The sequence below is a fragment of the Numenius arquata genome, chromosome 8, assembly GCF_964106895.1.
Source record: "Numenius arquata chromosome 8, bNumArq3.hap1.1, whole genome shotgun sequence".
Taxonomy (NCBI): Eukaryota; Metazoa; Chordata; class Aves; order Charadriiformes; family Scolopacidae; genus Numenius; species Numenius arquata.
Window position 1 is genome coordinate 48,824,879 of NC_133583.1, and position 14,295 is coordinate 48,839,173.

At 35.6% G+C, this 14,295-nt stretch overlaps 1 protein-coding gene across 2 annotated transcripts in view; it reads right to left on the reverse strand.

Moving 5' to 3' along the window:
* Positions 1-1,290: 1,290 nt before the first annotated feature.
* MIGA1 (mitoguardin 1) overlaps positions 1,291-14,295 on the reverse strand; it is a 39,939-nt gene continuing 26,934 nt past the window's right edge. For both annotated transcript variants that reach the window (XM_074152643.1, XM_074152641.1), the window contains exons 8-15: positions 8,187-8,305; positions 7,931-8,003; positions 7,512-7,598; positions 7,290-7,388; positions 6,830-6,964; positions 5,333-5,386; positions 3,922-4,038; positions 1,291-3,600 (exon numbers count right to left, since the gene is read on the reverse strand). In XM_074152643.1, coding sequence (XP_074008744.1) covers positions 3,382-3,600; positions 3,922-4,038; positions 5,333-5,386; positions 6,830-6,964; positions 7,290-7,388; positions 7,512-7,598; positions 7,931-8,003; positions 8,187-8,305 — 903 coding nt within the window. In that variant the 3' untranslated portion in view covers positions 1,291-3,381. The remainder of the gene's footprint in view (positions 3,601-3,921; positions 4,039-5,332; positions 5,387-6,829; positions 6,965-7,289; positions 7,389-7,511; positions 7,599-7,930; positions 8,004-8,186; positions 8,306-14,295) is intronic.

A 14,295-nucleotide genomic window follows, 5' to 3' on the forward strand; every position in this document is an offset into this window, starting at 1 on the left:
TTGCTTTTGTGTGGCTCTGGCACTTGTGTTTTGAAAGATGGAGGACTTTCGAAATTCTCAAGCCATGTGGCTCGTTATCAACAGATAATCTTTACGGGGCTTCTAGCAAGGTGTCTGAACCTTAGGTTGTAAGAGAACTGATTCCAGTTCCCTGTTACAAGGAGACAGCTGTCTCCCATTTAAATGTACAGCTCTCTCCGGAGTTTGGAAGGACTGAATATGTGAATTCTTTTTGGGGAAAGGTCCAAAGAGGAGATCCCATGTCCAAAGAGCAGATGGCAAAGCCTCCCCACATGTACCTGCAGATTTCCCTCTTCCTCTCTCTTCTTATCCCCTCTCTCTCTACTTCTCTCTTAATTTCTTAACTGTTTCTGGATGAAGTATTTGTTGGTGGTATCTTACAGCAACCAGATACTGTCATTCTTATTTTGGATGGGAAATAGGTATGTCCAATTTCCAACCCGATTCTAAGGACTTTTGAGAGCTCTATGAGCGCATGGAAGTGCTCCTGATTTAAAGGGATACATTTGTTTAAGCCAGATATTATCAGGTTCTTCCCCATTTTCCAAATACTTTGGTGTTTCATTAGACCACCATCATTCTTCTGTTCAAAAAAAATCCTTTCAGTTTCAAAAGAAGAGTGACTTTTAAACTATCTGGAAACATTTATAATCTCATATGGAACACTGTTGCACCTTCTTCAAGAGCTTTTTATAAATAATATGAAAATTGATCACTTAAATATACATTTACTTCTGGGAAAAAGCACATTTCTGGTTTTCTGTGATAAATGTTGAGGTGTCATTTTCTTAATACCATTTTATTAGACCAGACAAGCCACAGCAGACGGTTGCCTTCGACACGCTGCAACCTCCAGGTAGTCCATTTGCTGTGGAACGTGCCCTTGACTCTGTTATTTCTATTTCCAGCTATTCCCAATGAGACACCTTACCGCTCCATATAATTTCATTCACAGACTTACTTGCAAAAAGCTGCCAAAATAGATACTTTTGAGCATTAAGACGGGGGGGGAGATAAGTACGCTTACGATAAGTGAGATGGGTGAAAAAAACCTTCCCATTCTGGTAGTGAAGACACTTTGCAGAGACAAGTACAGCACAGAACACGGTGCCACACTCAGCAACTTGAATGGTGGAAAAGGGGGACAGCAGCATTTGGAATTTCTGTTTTAGTACACATAGAAGTATACTTTTTTTTATATATATAAACTACAATCAGTTGGCATTTCACACAAGTCATATGACACGTTTCTTCATTTTTGTTTTTATTCAAATGAGTACAACAAAGGAGCGAAATGTCAGCATCAGTAAAACCTATGAAATTACAGAGGCCCTCCTTTTCAGGCATCATTGGTTTGGGTTCTGTTTGCAACAAAAGTTGAAATATTTCTAATCAAAGTTTGTTTCAATATGCTAGATTTTAACAACATGCTTCTTAAGTATCTGAATATTTAGAATTACTCTGTAATTACTTACACTCTATTACTCGACACAGGATAGATCCCTGTGGGCTGGCTTTGTGTGGCAAAGCATATGTAAGTTGTAGTTTAAAAGCCTAAGATAACTATGAAACATTGTTTCAGTTTACAGAAATTCAAAGATTATAGATCATCATTATTTATTACCTTTAGCATAGGAAAAAAACGTTACTGCAAGTTCCCTCGTGCCTGGTTACTGCGCTGTGCTCCTGTCTAAACTTCAGGGTTCCACATCTGAGCTACGGTTTTGCGTTGCACATACATGGCCACAATTGCTTAAATTTCCTCTTAAATAGACACCTGACTTCCTACAAGGAAGGGAGGAAGACAAAAATGCTTTTAATTACAAAACACTGCCTTTGATTCTGTTTCATGATTAACAAATCTTATCATACATTCTTATTTAAAAATATATTTTGAAATGCTACATATGAACTGAGAATGGTATTATTTACCACCACAATATAAATTAGTATCAGTTTTAGCAAAAAGGAAAAGTCTTAAATTAATTGACAAAGCTGATGTATCTTAAGATGGTGGAATGTACTTTTAAAAAGGTAAAATATATTTTAGAAGGTAGAATTTCTCACTAGGTAAGAATAAAGAGCTGTAAAAGTGTCACAAGGCCCTGGGAAACCAGACACTTGCTATAAACAATAAAAACCTCACTAATGAATATACTCTCGAAGAACAGAAAAGTGATAAAAAGGAACATCCCACAACAGGAGGCGCTGAAACCGGCTGAAAACCAGACAGCTGCTGGATAAGGCATAGAGTCGACAAAAAATCTGCAGTAACTGGGGGAAAGGTAAAGGTGGCAGTGGGAGATCCCCACCACCAACTCAAGTGGAGGCTGAATTGGACTCACCCCCCACGGTGCTGGAGCATGTGCACATCAATTAAAGGACCTTGTCACTTCAAATGAAAGCGAGAGACTGTACTAACCAATAGCAGTTGCTAAGATAAGGTACCAACAAATAATTGTAATTAAGGGTGTGCCTTTCTGTGTTTTGAACCCTATAAATATTCCTTAGAGTTTTTAGGCCAGTGTGCTGGCTTTGTGCATTGCCACCTAGCACCCATCTCTGCAGAGATGAAATAAACAGATAATACCTCTACCCCGTGTGTATATCGGCGGCTGCACACCGGGTAAATGACCCCGCTTTGGGACAGCAAAGCTAGCACAGCTTTTTGCATATAAATAAGTGCTCTCAAACATCTTCATGACGTTTAGATTTAAAAAAAAAAAAAAGAAAAGAAAAGAAAAGTAAAAAAAGCATACTAGAAGTCATTCCAGCCCAAACGGTGCCTGCATTTCCTGCATCACTGTAACACCGTAGTACAAAATGACTGCTTACACCCACACACATGTAATTTCAGGGCAGTAGCAACATGATTGATTTTGTAAGTGTGATTACTTTATTGCACATGTCACATGAATCAGAGACTGCATATACCCCAGGCAGAACACCTTCTAGATCTAGACACACAATGATTTGGAGACTCTGTAATGAACATTTCGTACTGTAAGCCTTTAAAGGAAACAACTCCATCAGCTTCACTTACAAATTATCTGTGCAAAAGTACAGTATTTTATAAATAAACTTTACCCAAATACTACAGAAAAAAAGCTTTGGGATACATTATGTATAAATACAGTGACAGCAGCGCTGCAAATTTAATTTAGGTATATACAATAATATGCTCACCAGTTCTTTTCGCAGATGCACATTTAACCTCCCTGAGTCCTTTTCCACACTTAGCGACATGACACGTTTTCAGATGCTTGCTCAGTAACAGCAACGATAGCGTCGGGGTTAGAGAGAAGGGTGGGAAGAAGCACGCCAAAGTGCACTCCATTTCATTTGCCATGGGTTTTAAGCTTACTGTACTTTTGCTTCTAAGAGCCCACTGGTGACAACACGCTCGTGGCCGCTCACGCAAGAACTGACATGTCTCAGCGAATCTGCTCCAAGATAAGCCATTAAAAGTTCCGTGTGACGGATTAATAATTGCATGAGATCTTCAGCCAAACTCTCCATAGTTGAGTATCTCACCTTCTCAAAATCAAAAATGTCTTTGAGGAAGAAAAGCACTTGATCCTGGAGGGGGGGAAGGAAAAACTTGTATTCACTTACAAGAAGAAAAAAAGTATGCAAAGCTTTTTATTTCATACATTTCCTAAAAACATCCATTTATGTATTCTTAAGTGCTACAACAGAAGCGCACTAAAATAAACTTCGCAAAAGGGTTCTAGGCTTAAAAAAATTTAATATGAAAATATTTATTTTCATGGTTTCTTGATGTTAATCTTAAGAAAATACAAATGTATGCCTATAAATAAAAGCCTAATTTCTTTTAATCTGGAAGATTACTGTTTTTTAAAAATTAAGATAAATGGTAATTAAAAACAAGTTGCAAACCTTGAAGAAGCAGCATAGGTCATAAAGGGAATTTCTGGGGCCCAAAAAGCCCCACGCCAAAACAGGGCTGATATGTTCACATATGGCATAGAAATGTGCAAAAAATCCATCAGGTACCTAGTGATGTGAAAATCGTAGACAAAAGTTACACAGTAAATTTAGTATAAAACTGTATTATACGAAAATAAGTCTTCAGAAAAGCCTAAACCACCTACTGCTTCAGGGCTGCAGTAACTTGAACTCCTTTAAGTTCTAGGACACCTGTACCAAACAAGTGCCAGGATTTTTTTAGAAGAGGTCTTTTACTTCAGTGGGACTTTGTACGTTAAATATTTTAAGATTAATAGGCATAAGCCCAAAAAGATCATGAACAAGCTACTCTGACTTCCATATGACAGATCAGAAGACTTTATTCAGTGACTCCTGTTTGAGCCCCTATACCCTATGTATAGCTGAAACTGGCAAAAAAGTAAGCAAACTGCAGTTTTTAATAGAAAAACATTACACCTTACAAGAAACCATCTTAAGTCTAAAGAAAAATGTAAAATATCTGTGAATGTCCATCCTGTTGTTATCTTTATAACCTACAGGTACTCATAAAATATAATATAGTATAAATTTATATATCATGTATGAATGTACAGTTTATTTTATATACTCATAAACACATAATTATAATTTTACAACAGCAGTTAATTTATAAAATAATTAAAAAAGAATTTAATCACAAATTAAAACATGAAATCCCACGTAAAACTGTCCGTAAGTAAATTTAAGTTCATCAAACTGCTTGTGGTACAGTTAGTCTCTCTGTTCCAAAGCCTTCCATGGTGCTTAACTTTATCCACTTTGGAGTGACTCCAGCAGCACTGATGAAACTAGTCCCAAGGAGCAAAGTTACTCAGACATTTACAAACATATATAATAAAAGTTCAGTATATAAAAGAACTACAGAGTAAGGTAGTTGTGCATTGAAATAGAGATGAAAATAACAGGTTACTATAACATCTATTTTGGAGATATAATCCCTTTATATAAAACTACTGTAGAAAATATCTAGTTATATAAAATTCCCAACCATATTGACACAGGGATGTACCATCTCAAGTCTTAAGACGTAATGGCAGCTGAAGACCTTTTACAAAATACCAACTGCCATTGGAAGCAACTTTTTTTTTTTTTTTTTAAATTAAATGTCATCTTTTAGCAGTCAGGAGTGACGTAAGTAGCTATTCTTAGAACCAGAGAAAGGTGTCAGCGCCAATCACCTGAGCAGAGATTCCTCACCTGTGCCATGCAAAACCCCTTCTAAAGGCTAGGGACGTCCCACAGCAAGCCTCAGCTCTGCTTGTGGACTGGCTTGGCTACTACAGAGATGGGGCGTCTGCCTCCTAGGTCTAAGGCAACTTACCTTCATTTGCTGTCTTTTCTGCTTCAGTACTGACCAACAGCTTGAAGCCACAGCCTAAATGTAAAAAAAAAAAAAGAAAAGCCCCAAACTCTGTGTAACTTGATTATAAGAGAAATCATCTTTCATCCCAAAAGAAGTGATCTGCAGAATACTGTATTTCTATATTTCGGGGATTTGCATTTTCTGCAGTTTCAATCTTGTGATAACACAAAGTTTAAAACTATAAAATATCAGCTGATATAAAAAACTAATTTTACATGTAGTTCATATTTTTTATTTGCAGATCCTACTTTGCAACATTTTCTTTCGTTTAATTCAAGGGTAGTTTGGCATCCTTGACGGATTTTGCAGTTGCAACAGTTCGCAACATTCACTGGGTTTAACCGAGAACCGCTCTCATATACCAAAGTGTGTGCTCAGACATAAGCAACTATTTTGGATATTAAGCAGCATGTGAACACTTTGAAATGCCCTTTTGCATTTTAGCAAAAACATTCTTGCAATAGCTTCAGATTCAGCTAAAGAGTTTTGTCCAAATATGGACCTGTGAAATACAATATACCCAGTATCACTACTGGGTTTTCTCCCCTCGTAGCTGGTAACTATCCTCATCTGATTCTCCTTCAGCACTGCAGGATAATTTACTACTCACAAAACACGTTATCACATACCTACAAAAATAAATATATGCATGTTACCTTTCCCCTCCCCCCATTCCAGTTGAAAGATAAAAATAAAAGGAAAACTAGCCATTTATAGACATAAATGGATGAAATGACAGCAGTATCTCTACCAGCTGACCGTGGCAGTCGCCTGTGTATAACAGAGGGATGAGACCTATTTGACAAGTAAACAGGCACAACTGAAAAAGCATGAAATGTTATCAACATTCAAATGCCCGTATTGCATTAATTTACTTTTGTTTGCTTGTAACTTTGTGCCTTATTGCTAAATCTCTGGTATGTGAACCAAAACCCGTATCTACTATATCTAATATCTAAGATGTGACTAACAGAAAGTTCCCTTCTAAAAGGAACTCTTCCTTGGAGAAAACTCATTTTTGCAGGACAAGTTAAAGTATTTTCTACAATATATACAATCATTCTATACATTTTGGGCCCAGACTGGTAGCTTTTAAATTGCTACTATAAAAAACCTGATAATATAATGTTTATTTTTTTTCTGTGGAATATTTCAGGTGTATTTTCAATTATATTGGAAGCTGACTTTAGATGAAGGACAGTGTAGTTTCTTTGCTTCAAAATAAATGCTATTATCAAGACAATATATGCAGTCTTTATCCTGCAGTTGTTGGATTTATTCTCATTTTTACATTGTGCTTCAAGAATATAAAGCACAGATTGCCGGAAGAACAGTTTTGGCACATACAGAAATTTTGTATCAGAATGCTCACACCAATGTTATACTGATCATACCACCTACTTATTGAAAAGTACTACAGAAAAATTATTATGAAAATTACACATAAATACTTACTGTTTCTTTAAAAGAGGAATTTAGCCAGCGGTTATTTACTACATTCTGTATAGATATTGGTGGATTTTCCAAATCTTCGAATGAATCCATTAATATGAAGTCCAGAACAACATCATAAAAATTCAAGTTTTTCACCTATATTAAATCAGAACATGATCCAAGTAACCTAGTTTTTCTTTCAGCAGTGGAATTCAGCACACACCATATTCTAACTCCGTATTAACATGCAGATTTATAATTGTTTTAAATGACTATTAAAGATACTTTTTCAGGAAAGGAGAAGTTAAATAATACATGCTTTCTGATACTAAACTGCAGTGGTGGACGCCATTTCTCTAAATCAGCAATGTAAACAAAAAAGATTTGCTTTTCCCACCATTCTGAACTGTAAAAATTTATTTTTAGATGTTATGGCTTGCATAATTAAGGGTAAAAGCACTTTTCAGAAATTCAGACTCACTCCTCTAGCAGCAAGTTCCATTTCAGTATTGTCCCAGTGATCCGTTTGTTCCAAAAAATATATCATTTCATCAAAGACGTCTTCAAATTTCTTTGGATTCTGTAAAGTAAAAGCAATGAGTATCAAGCAAACTTAACAAGAGAGATGGTTTATTTACACTGGAAAGTGACTTCTGGTAGAAGTTACATTAACAATAAAAGATTAGTTAAAAAAGGCTTTTACCTTTCGTGCTCTCACAATTAAAGCAGACAAAATTTTTCTTCCACTTTCAGCAAGAAATATTCTGTTTGCTGTTTCTGAAAGAATTATCTAGAAAAGGTTTCAGAAAATATAAATATATTCATTCACAGGTTATACTAAGTGACCTTAAACACTTCTATCAAATTTAATATAATTATACCACTAATATAGTAGGTAAGTTCCTAATAAGCCTTTGGTGCAAAGGTTCCAAGCTAATCACAAAACTGGGACTCCTCTGCAAATACGTCCCATTTTAGAATTACAGAAATGTAAAAGCAACAAGAAAATATTTAATTACAGAATATGTTATAAAAATGCTCGCACAGGTAGTGCATTAATAGTTTCAACGCCAGGTACTTTAGGCTTAATCAGACAGACAAAGTACCCTCCGTACTATTTACCTGAAAAGCTTGTCGAATACAATGAAGCTTAGCAAGGAAATCACTGTCTCCTAGACATTCAAACATTTCAGTCCTACAGAAAATAGAAAAGTTTTCAAAGACCAATAAAAAAAGAAGCACAAGAAAATTCAACCAAGTCTAATTCCTAGAAAAAAATACCTAGTAGAAGCAACTTCTAAAAACCGAATTCTATCTAGAATATTTAACATTAATTCTTGTTTTTCTTGGAAATAATTAATTAGACATAGATCAATACCTTAAGACTCGTGAATAAATTTTGCCTTCTTCTGCTAAGTGCATAGCTTCTTCATACAATGGGCAATGGCAAAGGGAATCTAGACCATACGTATTACGAATCTCTCTGTGGTCTGTAAGCTGAAAAAAAAATTTTTTTTGAGTTCATTAAAGAGCTTGCTAACGTAATTTTTGTAATGATAAAACAAATTAAGGAAGTTTTCCTGAGATTCTACTGAAAGATGTATCCTTCTCTGCATCTGCTTAAAACAAAAGGTCAACACTCAACTAGTAAACAGAAGAGAAACACCACACTATTAAGAACACTGTTACTTTGTAACTTTTAAAACTTAAATTAATAAAATGGACGCAGTTTAGTTTTGTTTTTCATTTGCCTGGTTAAACCTAATGGGTCTCAAAGCTGTTAAAAAAAAAATAAAATTATCAGGACACAAGGTGCAGAGCGATTGCATCATGCAAATCTGGAAATAGCAACATCCTCCCACCCCTGTTTTTGTTTCGCTGGTAAATATGTCTGCGAGTTACCAAAGCACATCCTATGAAGCACCAGCATCCAGCACTTTACTACAGGCTCCCAGTAAGGTTTTCATTATCGGCAGTTTTAATTCTGTGGTTATGATATAAATGAACGTGAACTCATAGACATTCTTAGAGCAAGAAAAAACAAAACACATTAAGAAATTGAAGCACGTAAATAAAACAGAGGACTCCTGTTTACAGGATCTCATATTTAATCCACAAAACAATGGCTAGCTACAATTGCCACTAAACTTACATATTATTAATGATTAAAAATAAAATAAAATCAGAGGCTAACACATCCTTCAGTTTAGTTAATGACCAGAAAATGAATTCTAACTTTTGGTTTTTAATCTTTTTTTTTTTTTTTTTTTTTTTTTTTTTTTAATAATTCTACGTTGGGAAAAGAAACCTGTGCTTCCAGTCTACAAAAAGAGAGCCTAGAAACATGCTTAAAAAATAACTGTCACAGTAATGGAACTATATAAAAATAGTTACCCTGTATCTTAGAAAGACTAAAAAAAAAATCATATTAAAATATAACTTTATGTTAAACTTCCATTAAAATTTTCAAAGAAATATATGCTGAAAAGTTTTTCCTGTCACTGAGGAATGATGTCCAGGACTTCAGGAAACCATGAAGAAGTTTGCTTCCAGTGTGTCTTCTCCACAGACCTTAGTTGAGCCAATTGCAGCAACAAGAGTTTGGCCAGGTAGGCCTGGCTGCTAAAGGGAAGAATACAAGCACGTGCCAATACCTATTTTTGTCCATGTAAATATTTAAGCACATGAGTAAGTTACAGAGATTTCAGTGGAGAGCTGGTATTCTGACAAGTGTCACGCATCGATAGGTGGTACATATTTGCAGGAACTTCCACTGACGTTTTGAATCACTCATACAAGTATCCTTTTCCTGTAAGCAAATACATACAATTCCTTTCATAAAATTGTCAGGTTTCATTTTAAATTGATCTCTTTGGGTTAAAAAAAAAAAAAAAAAAAAAAAAGTATCTGTATTCCTACACAGATTTCTATAGAGTTCTCAAATTGAGACTCAAGTGAAGAGACAATAGCTAGGGAATAAGTGAAGGAATAGAAGTTTTAAGGTCAACAAAATGTTATACTTAAATGAGTAATGTACACTTTCAGAATTCATCTAGCTTGAAAGTATTCCAATTTTAAAAAAATACATCAGTTGTTTTGCTTGTAAGAACAGAGTAGAATAAGCTGACTTCCTAAAAAAGATTTACAGCTATTAAGACCAAAGATTTTATTCCAATTTAACAATATTAATTATAGCTCCAAATCATGTTTTTGATTTGCTGATTAAAAAAGTCCACCTGAAAATTTATGTTCTTATTAAACAAAGGAAGCCCACATAGCTTTTAATTGAAAAATATATGTGAAAATACATGGGAAGGAATAAACAACCGTAAGAAACAGGAATATATTGATTTCTTTGAGATGTAAGAAATCAAAATACATACAGACACACACATATATATACACACACGTGTATATAGTGTAATAGTCAGAACAGGTATAAAGAAGAACAAGTGAAAAATCTTTACTCCAGAATTTGTTTTTCTGCATTATGATTAAGAAAGCATCAACTGCGGAACAATATATACATATTTTCCAAAATAAAGAGCAAAACAGAACACAAATAAGTATAGTGATTTATTTCTTACCTGATCCAGCTACTACTGAAGCCATAAAACTTTCCATTTACTTTATTTCATTTGCAAAGCATGAGAAGAAATAGGTTGTGAACACACATGCACTGTGTAAACAGCTGCCCCTCTCTTGGAGGTAATCATTTCTGTGGTAAAAGGCATTATATTAGTTTTCTCTAGTGAACTTCAGGCAAATGACCTTCTTCAGGTATTTAGGCAAACTGACTGACTGTGACCGAATTAGGACTCGTGATTTCTACAGTGAGATGCAGGTAATCTCCATCTGCTGCCAGCAAGCCTGAGATGAGGATGTCCGATCATAGCCTTTCTGGTTACAGATTAGTGTAGAATCTGATACCTGAGAGCTGGGTGAGGCCCTTGATTATATTTAGCTATTTTATTTGTTTCAACTTCCTCTCATGCTAGCAGATGAAATAAAATAGCTGTGTCACCATTGCAATGCATATTATTGAGCTCAAATGAAGAAAGCAGTTAAATCAACAGGCTACTAAGCAGGAGAGAAGGGTATAACTATGAAGATGGTTTTGATTACAGACTGAAGTTAGTCCCAACCAATAGCACTTGGAAAGGGAGTGCAAATTCTGACTTCTCTTAGCATGCAAAAAGAGCAGAGGAGAAAAAAAACCAAAACAAACTGTAAACCAGAAACTCAAATGACCTCTAAGTTCAACTAGAAAAGGTGATTTCCAGGCAAGCTCTCAAGCTGCATTGTAACGCTCCTGGAGTCAGTGTGGATTTTCTTTTGATGCTTTCTGGTATTTAAAAATATATTTATAGATAAATATTTTATAAGTACATATAAATATATATATATGTAACATACAGTATTATATTTTAAAGTCTTGCATTCAATAATGGCCATTCTTTTAAAGATGAAATAAGGTGAAACCTTGTCTATATAAACATTCTGATTCAAAATAAAATTAGTGTAAGATGCTCCGAACATGCATCCACATTTCTAAGATAGCAGAGTTCAGCTATTAGAAGAATAGACAAATCATATACAATGTTTAAAAACATGCAGAGCATACAAAATTTTCTAGGTAAGAACTTCCCAAGCTGACATCAAAAGGAAAATGAACTCTTTCACGTAAAAGCCTCCAAGGACTTGTTACCTTTGAGCAAAAAGGTGAAGAGAAAGGTTAGTTTTAAATGAGATGGTTCACCCTGACTACCTTATATGAATTGGCATTCATGATATGTATTCAGGCACCCGATTTTTACGTTTGCACCATGTAACTTTCCTCAGCAGCTGTTCAGTATTTATCAGAAAGCCCCAGCATCCCACAGCTTGGCATCACAGGTAAGCTGGATTCTTGAAAGTTCCTTGAGTCCCTTCTTGCCATTCTGTACTGAACACTTCTTTGCCCAGCCACTGCCATTTTGAAACTCTTAACACACCACTAAGGAGGAAAAAGTGCTCCATGCACAGCTACCAAAAGTTGTGAGTAACACAGAGTTTGTGATGAGGGACCTGACGTGCCAGCCTCTAAATGTCTGCTATTTCTTCAGTGTCATGTGGGGTTACATGAAGAAGGGTATGAAAACGCAGACAAAGAAGAGATGAAAAGATGAATCACCCTATAGCAGCAACCTAATCTTGTAATGCTTTACTTCTATCCATTCAAGGCTCAAGAAAGAGATAGTAGTTGTTGGTGACCACTGTGCAGGACATTTATGATGATCTGCAGTGGATACTTAACTTCCTTATGTTGAAATAATACGTACATCTTCAAAACGCCAAAGCTTGTAGTGATAACTTATTTCTCTACAGAGAGTGCTGCAAAGCAGCCTCTGAAGACTACAACATGGATTGTTCGTGTTCAGATGCTGATCAGTTTTCTCTGGCCAGTTCAGCTTTAAGGCTGCATCTTCTAGTAAAGAGATGCTGAAACCATTGTTGTAAACCATCAAACCTCTGGAACTCACAATAATTTTTAACTAAGCCTGGGATTCCCTGACTGCTCTGGTCTAATGAAGAGGCTCAGTACTCACCACCCACAAGTTGTTTCTTGATAAATAGAAGAAATTCTCAGCTGTGCATCAAAGACCTTGTTGACCACCAAAATAACCACCTACATGAATGTAACGAAAATAAAAAATGCTAGACCTTTTAGGAATTCTTACTTGCTTCCCCTAATAAAAAGGTCGATTTACTGGCACACTCAGCATTCCTCACATTCTGAGAAACTATGCTTATTCTAAATTAAAAAGGCTGCTGCTAATCTTTCTCTGGTTATCTTTATCGTTTAAAAGATTTTATTTTTTTTTTTTAAAATAAGTAGCTACAGGATGAGTATGAAAATGAAGACAGGATGGTGATTACTAACTGAAACACTTGAGATGGTACTTTAATAAAGTGAAATGATAAAGTAGTGCATTCTTCCTAATATCTGGAAGGAAACAGGAAGGAAGTTCAGGTATTTTCAGGAACTCCTCCTATGCTTACTTGTATATATTACAAGACACCCAGTACATTTTCATTGAGGAAAACACACATTCAGAACATGATTTTATCTGAATTATTGCTGCAGCTTTATTAATTTTAGCATAATGAAGAATGTGAATTCACTATGTTGTGTGCATCAGCAGTAGTGCATCAGTGGTACTCGCCCAGTGGAATAATCCTAGGCCACGTGCTGTGGCTGGTACATAGGCTTTTGCCTACATAATACATCCATGTAGGTATTATGGGACAAAAATTAGTTCAGTGCTACTATATGGATTTGTTACAAATGTTACATCTATTTTCTAAGAATTAAAAACTGTATAGTATGGACATATAGGAACACACTGGCTATTAGATGAAACTCCTCTTTGTCCTAGAAGTGAAAACATCTCATATACTATGGAAATACCATACATAGCTAACGTTTCTGTTAGAGGACTAAGATCAGCTCCAGATTTTTTTTTTTTTATTTTATTATTATTTTTAAAGCTTTGAGGGCACTATTTAATGACTTGTTGGCCTAAGCTTTCCTATTCATACCCATACAGCAAGCAACCACAGTTGTCCTTGGAGGGAATCAAAGGAATCTGGTTCCCATTCACCACTCTTCATTGCCACATGGAAAACTTTTCCCTCAATGGAATCTTTTTAACCAGGGCTACATCTATTAGGATGCAGAAGACAAATAATGGAGAGGAAAAAAACCCCAAACCAGCACAAATGAAGCATGAAGTTTGAGGAATTTGTGAGAAAGAACATAGAAACAGGAGGTGTTTCTCAAAGTGGAACAGAACTTTTCTGTTGCCTACACTACGATGATGTTTATTGGGAGGTGGAAAGCTTCTGATGATGATGATATGAACATACAAGCTTTATTACTGGATATCACGCTTCACTGGATACCATGAAATCCTTCAAGTTTACCCACAAGTAGTAGGCAGTGGTTAGTGGCACTTCAGGTACAGGTTCTTCAAAGAAATAGAATTAATCCTGGAAGTCTTTCAATCTGCTAAGAGTAATACTTTCCTCTCTTTCTCCACATGTTTTAAGACTATAAAAATGAGGCAACTCCATACCTCATTGAAGTTGTTAAAATAGGGAGCTCTTTATAATTTGCTACCCAGGGCCTACTAGACTGCAGGACTGCTGTACCATGTTTATTTTCGAAGTAAAACAATAATCTATGTCAAATTGGACGGATGACATGAACATGGAGGGAGTGACAAGGATGAGAAGATCAGATTAGCAATTATAGTCACACTTCTGAAGGCAGTCAGAATATAGGAGGGCATGTCTCCAATTTTTGAGATGAAACAGGAAAGAAACAAACTAAGCATCTCACTTATAAATCCTACAGGAACACACCTTACTATTACTTGCCAACATTATTCCCTCTGGCATTCCCTGGTTGAGAAAAGGAATAAAAGATTTATCTGGAAACCACG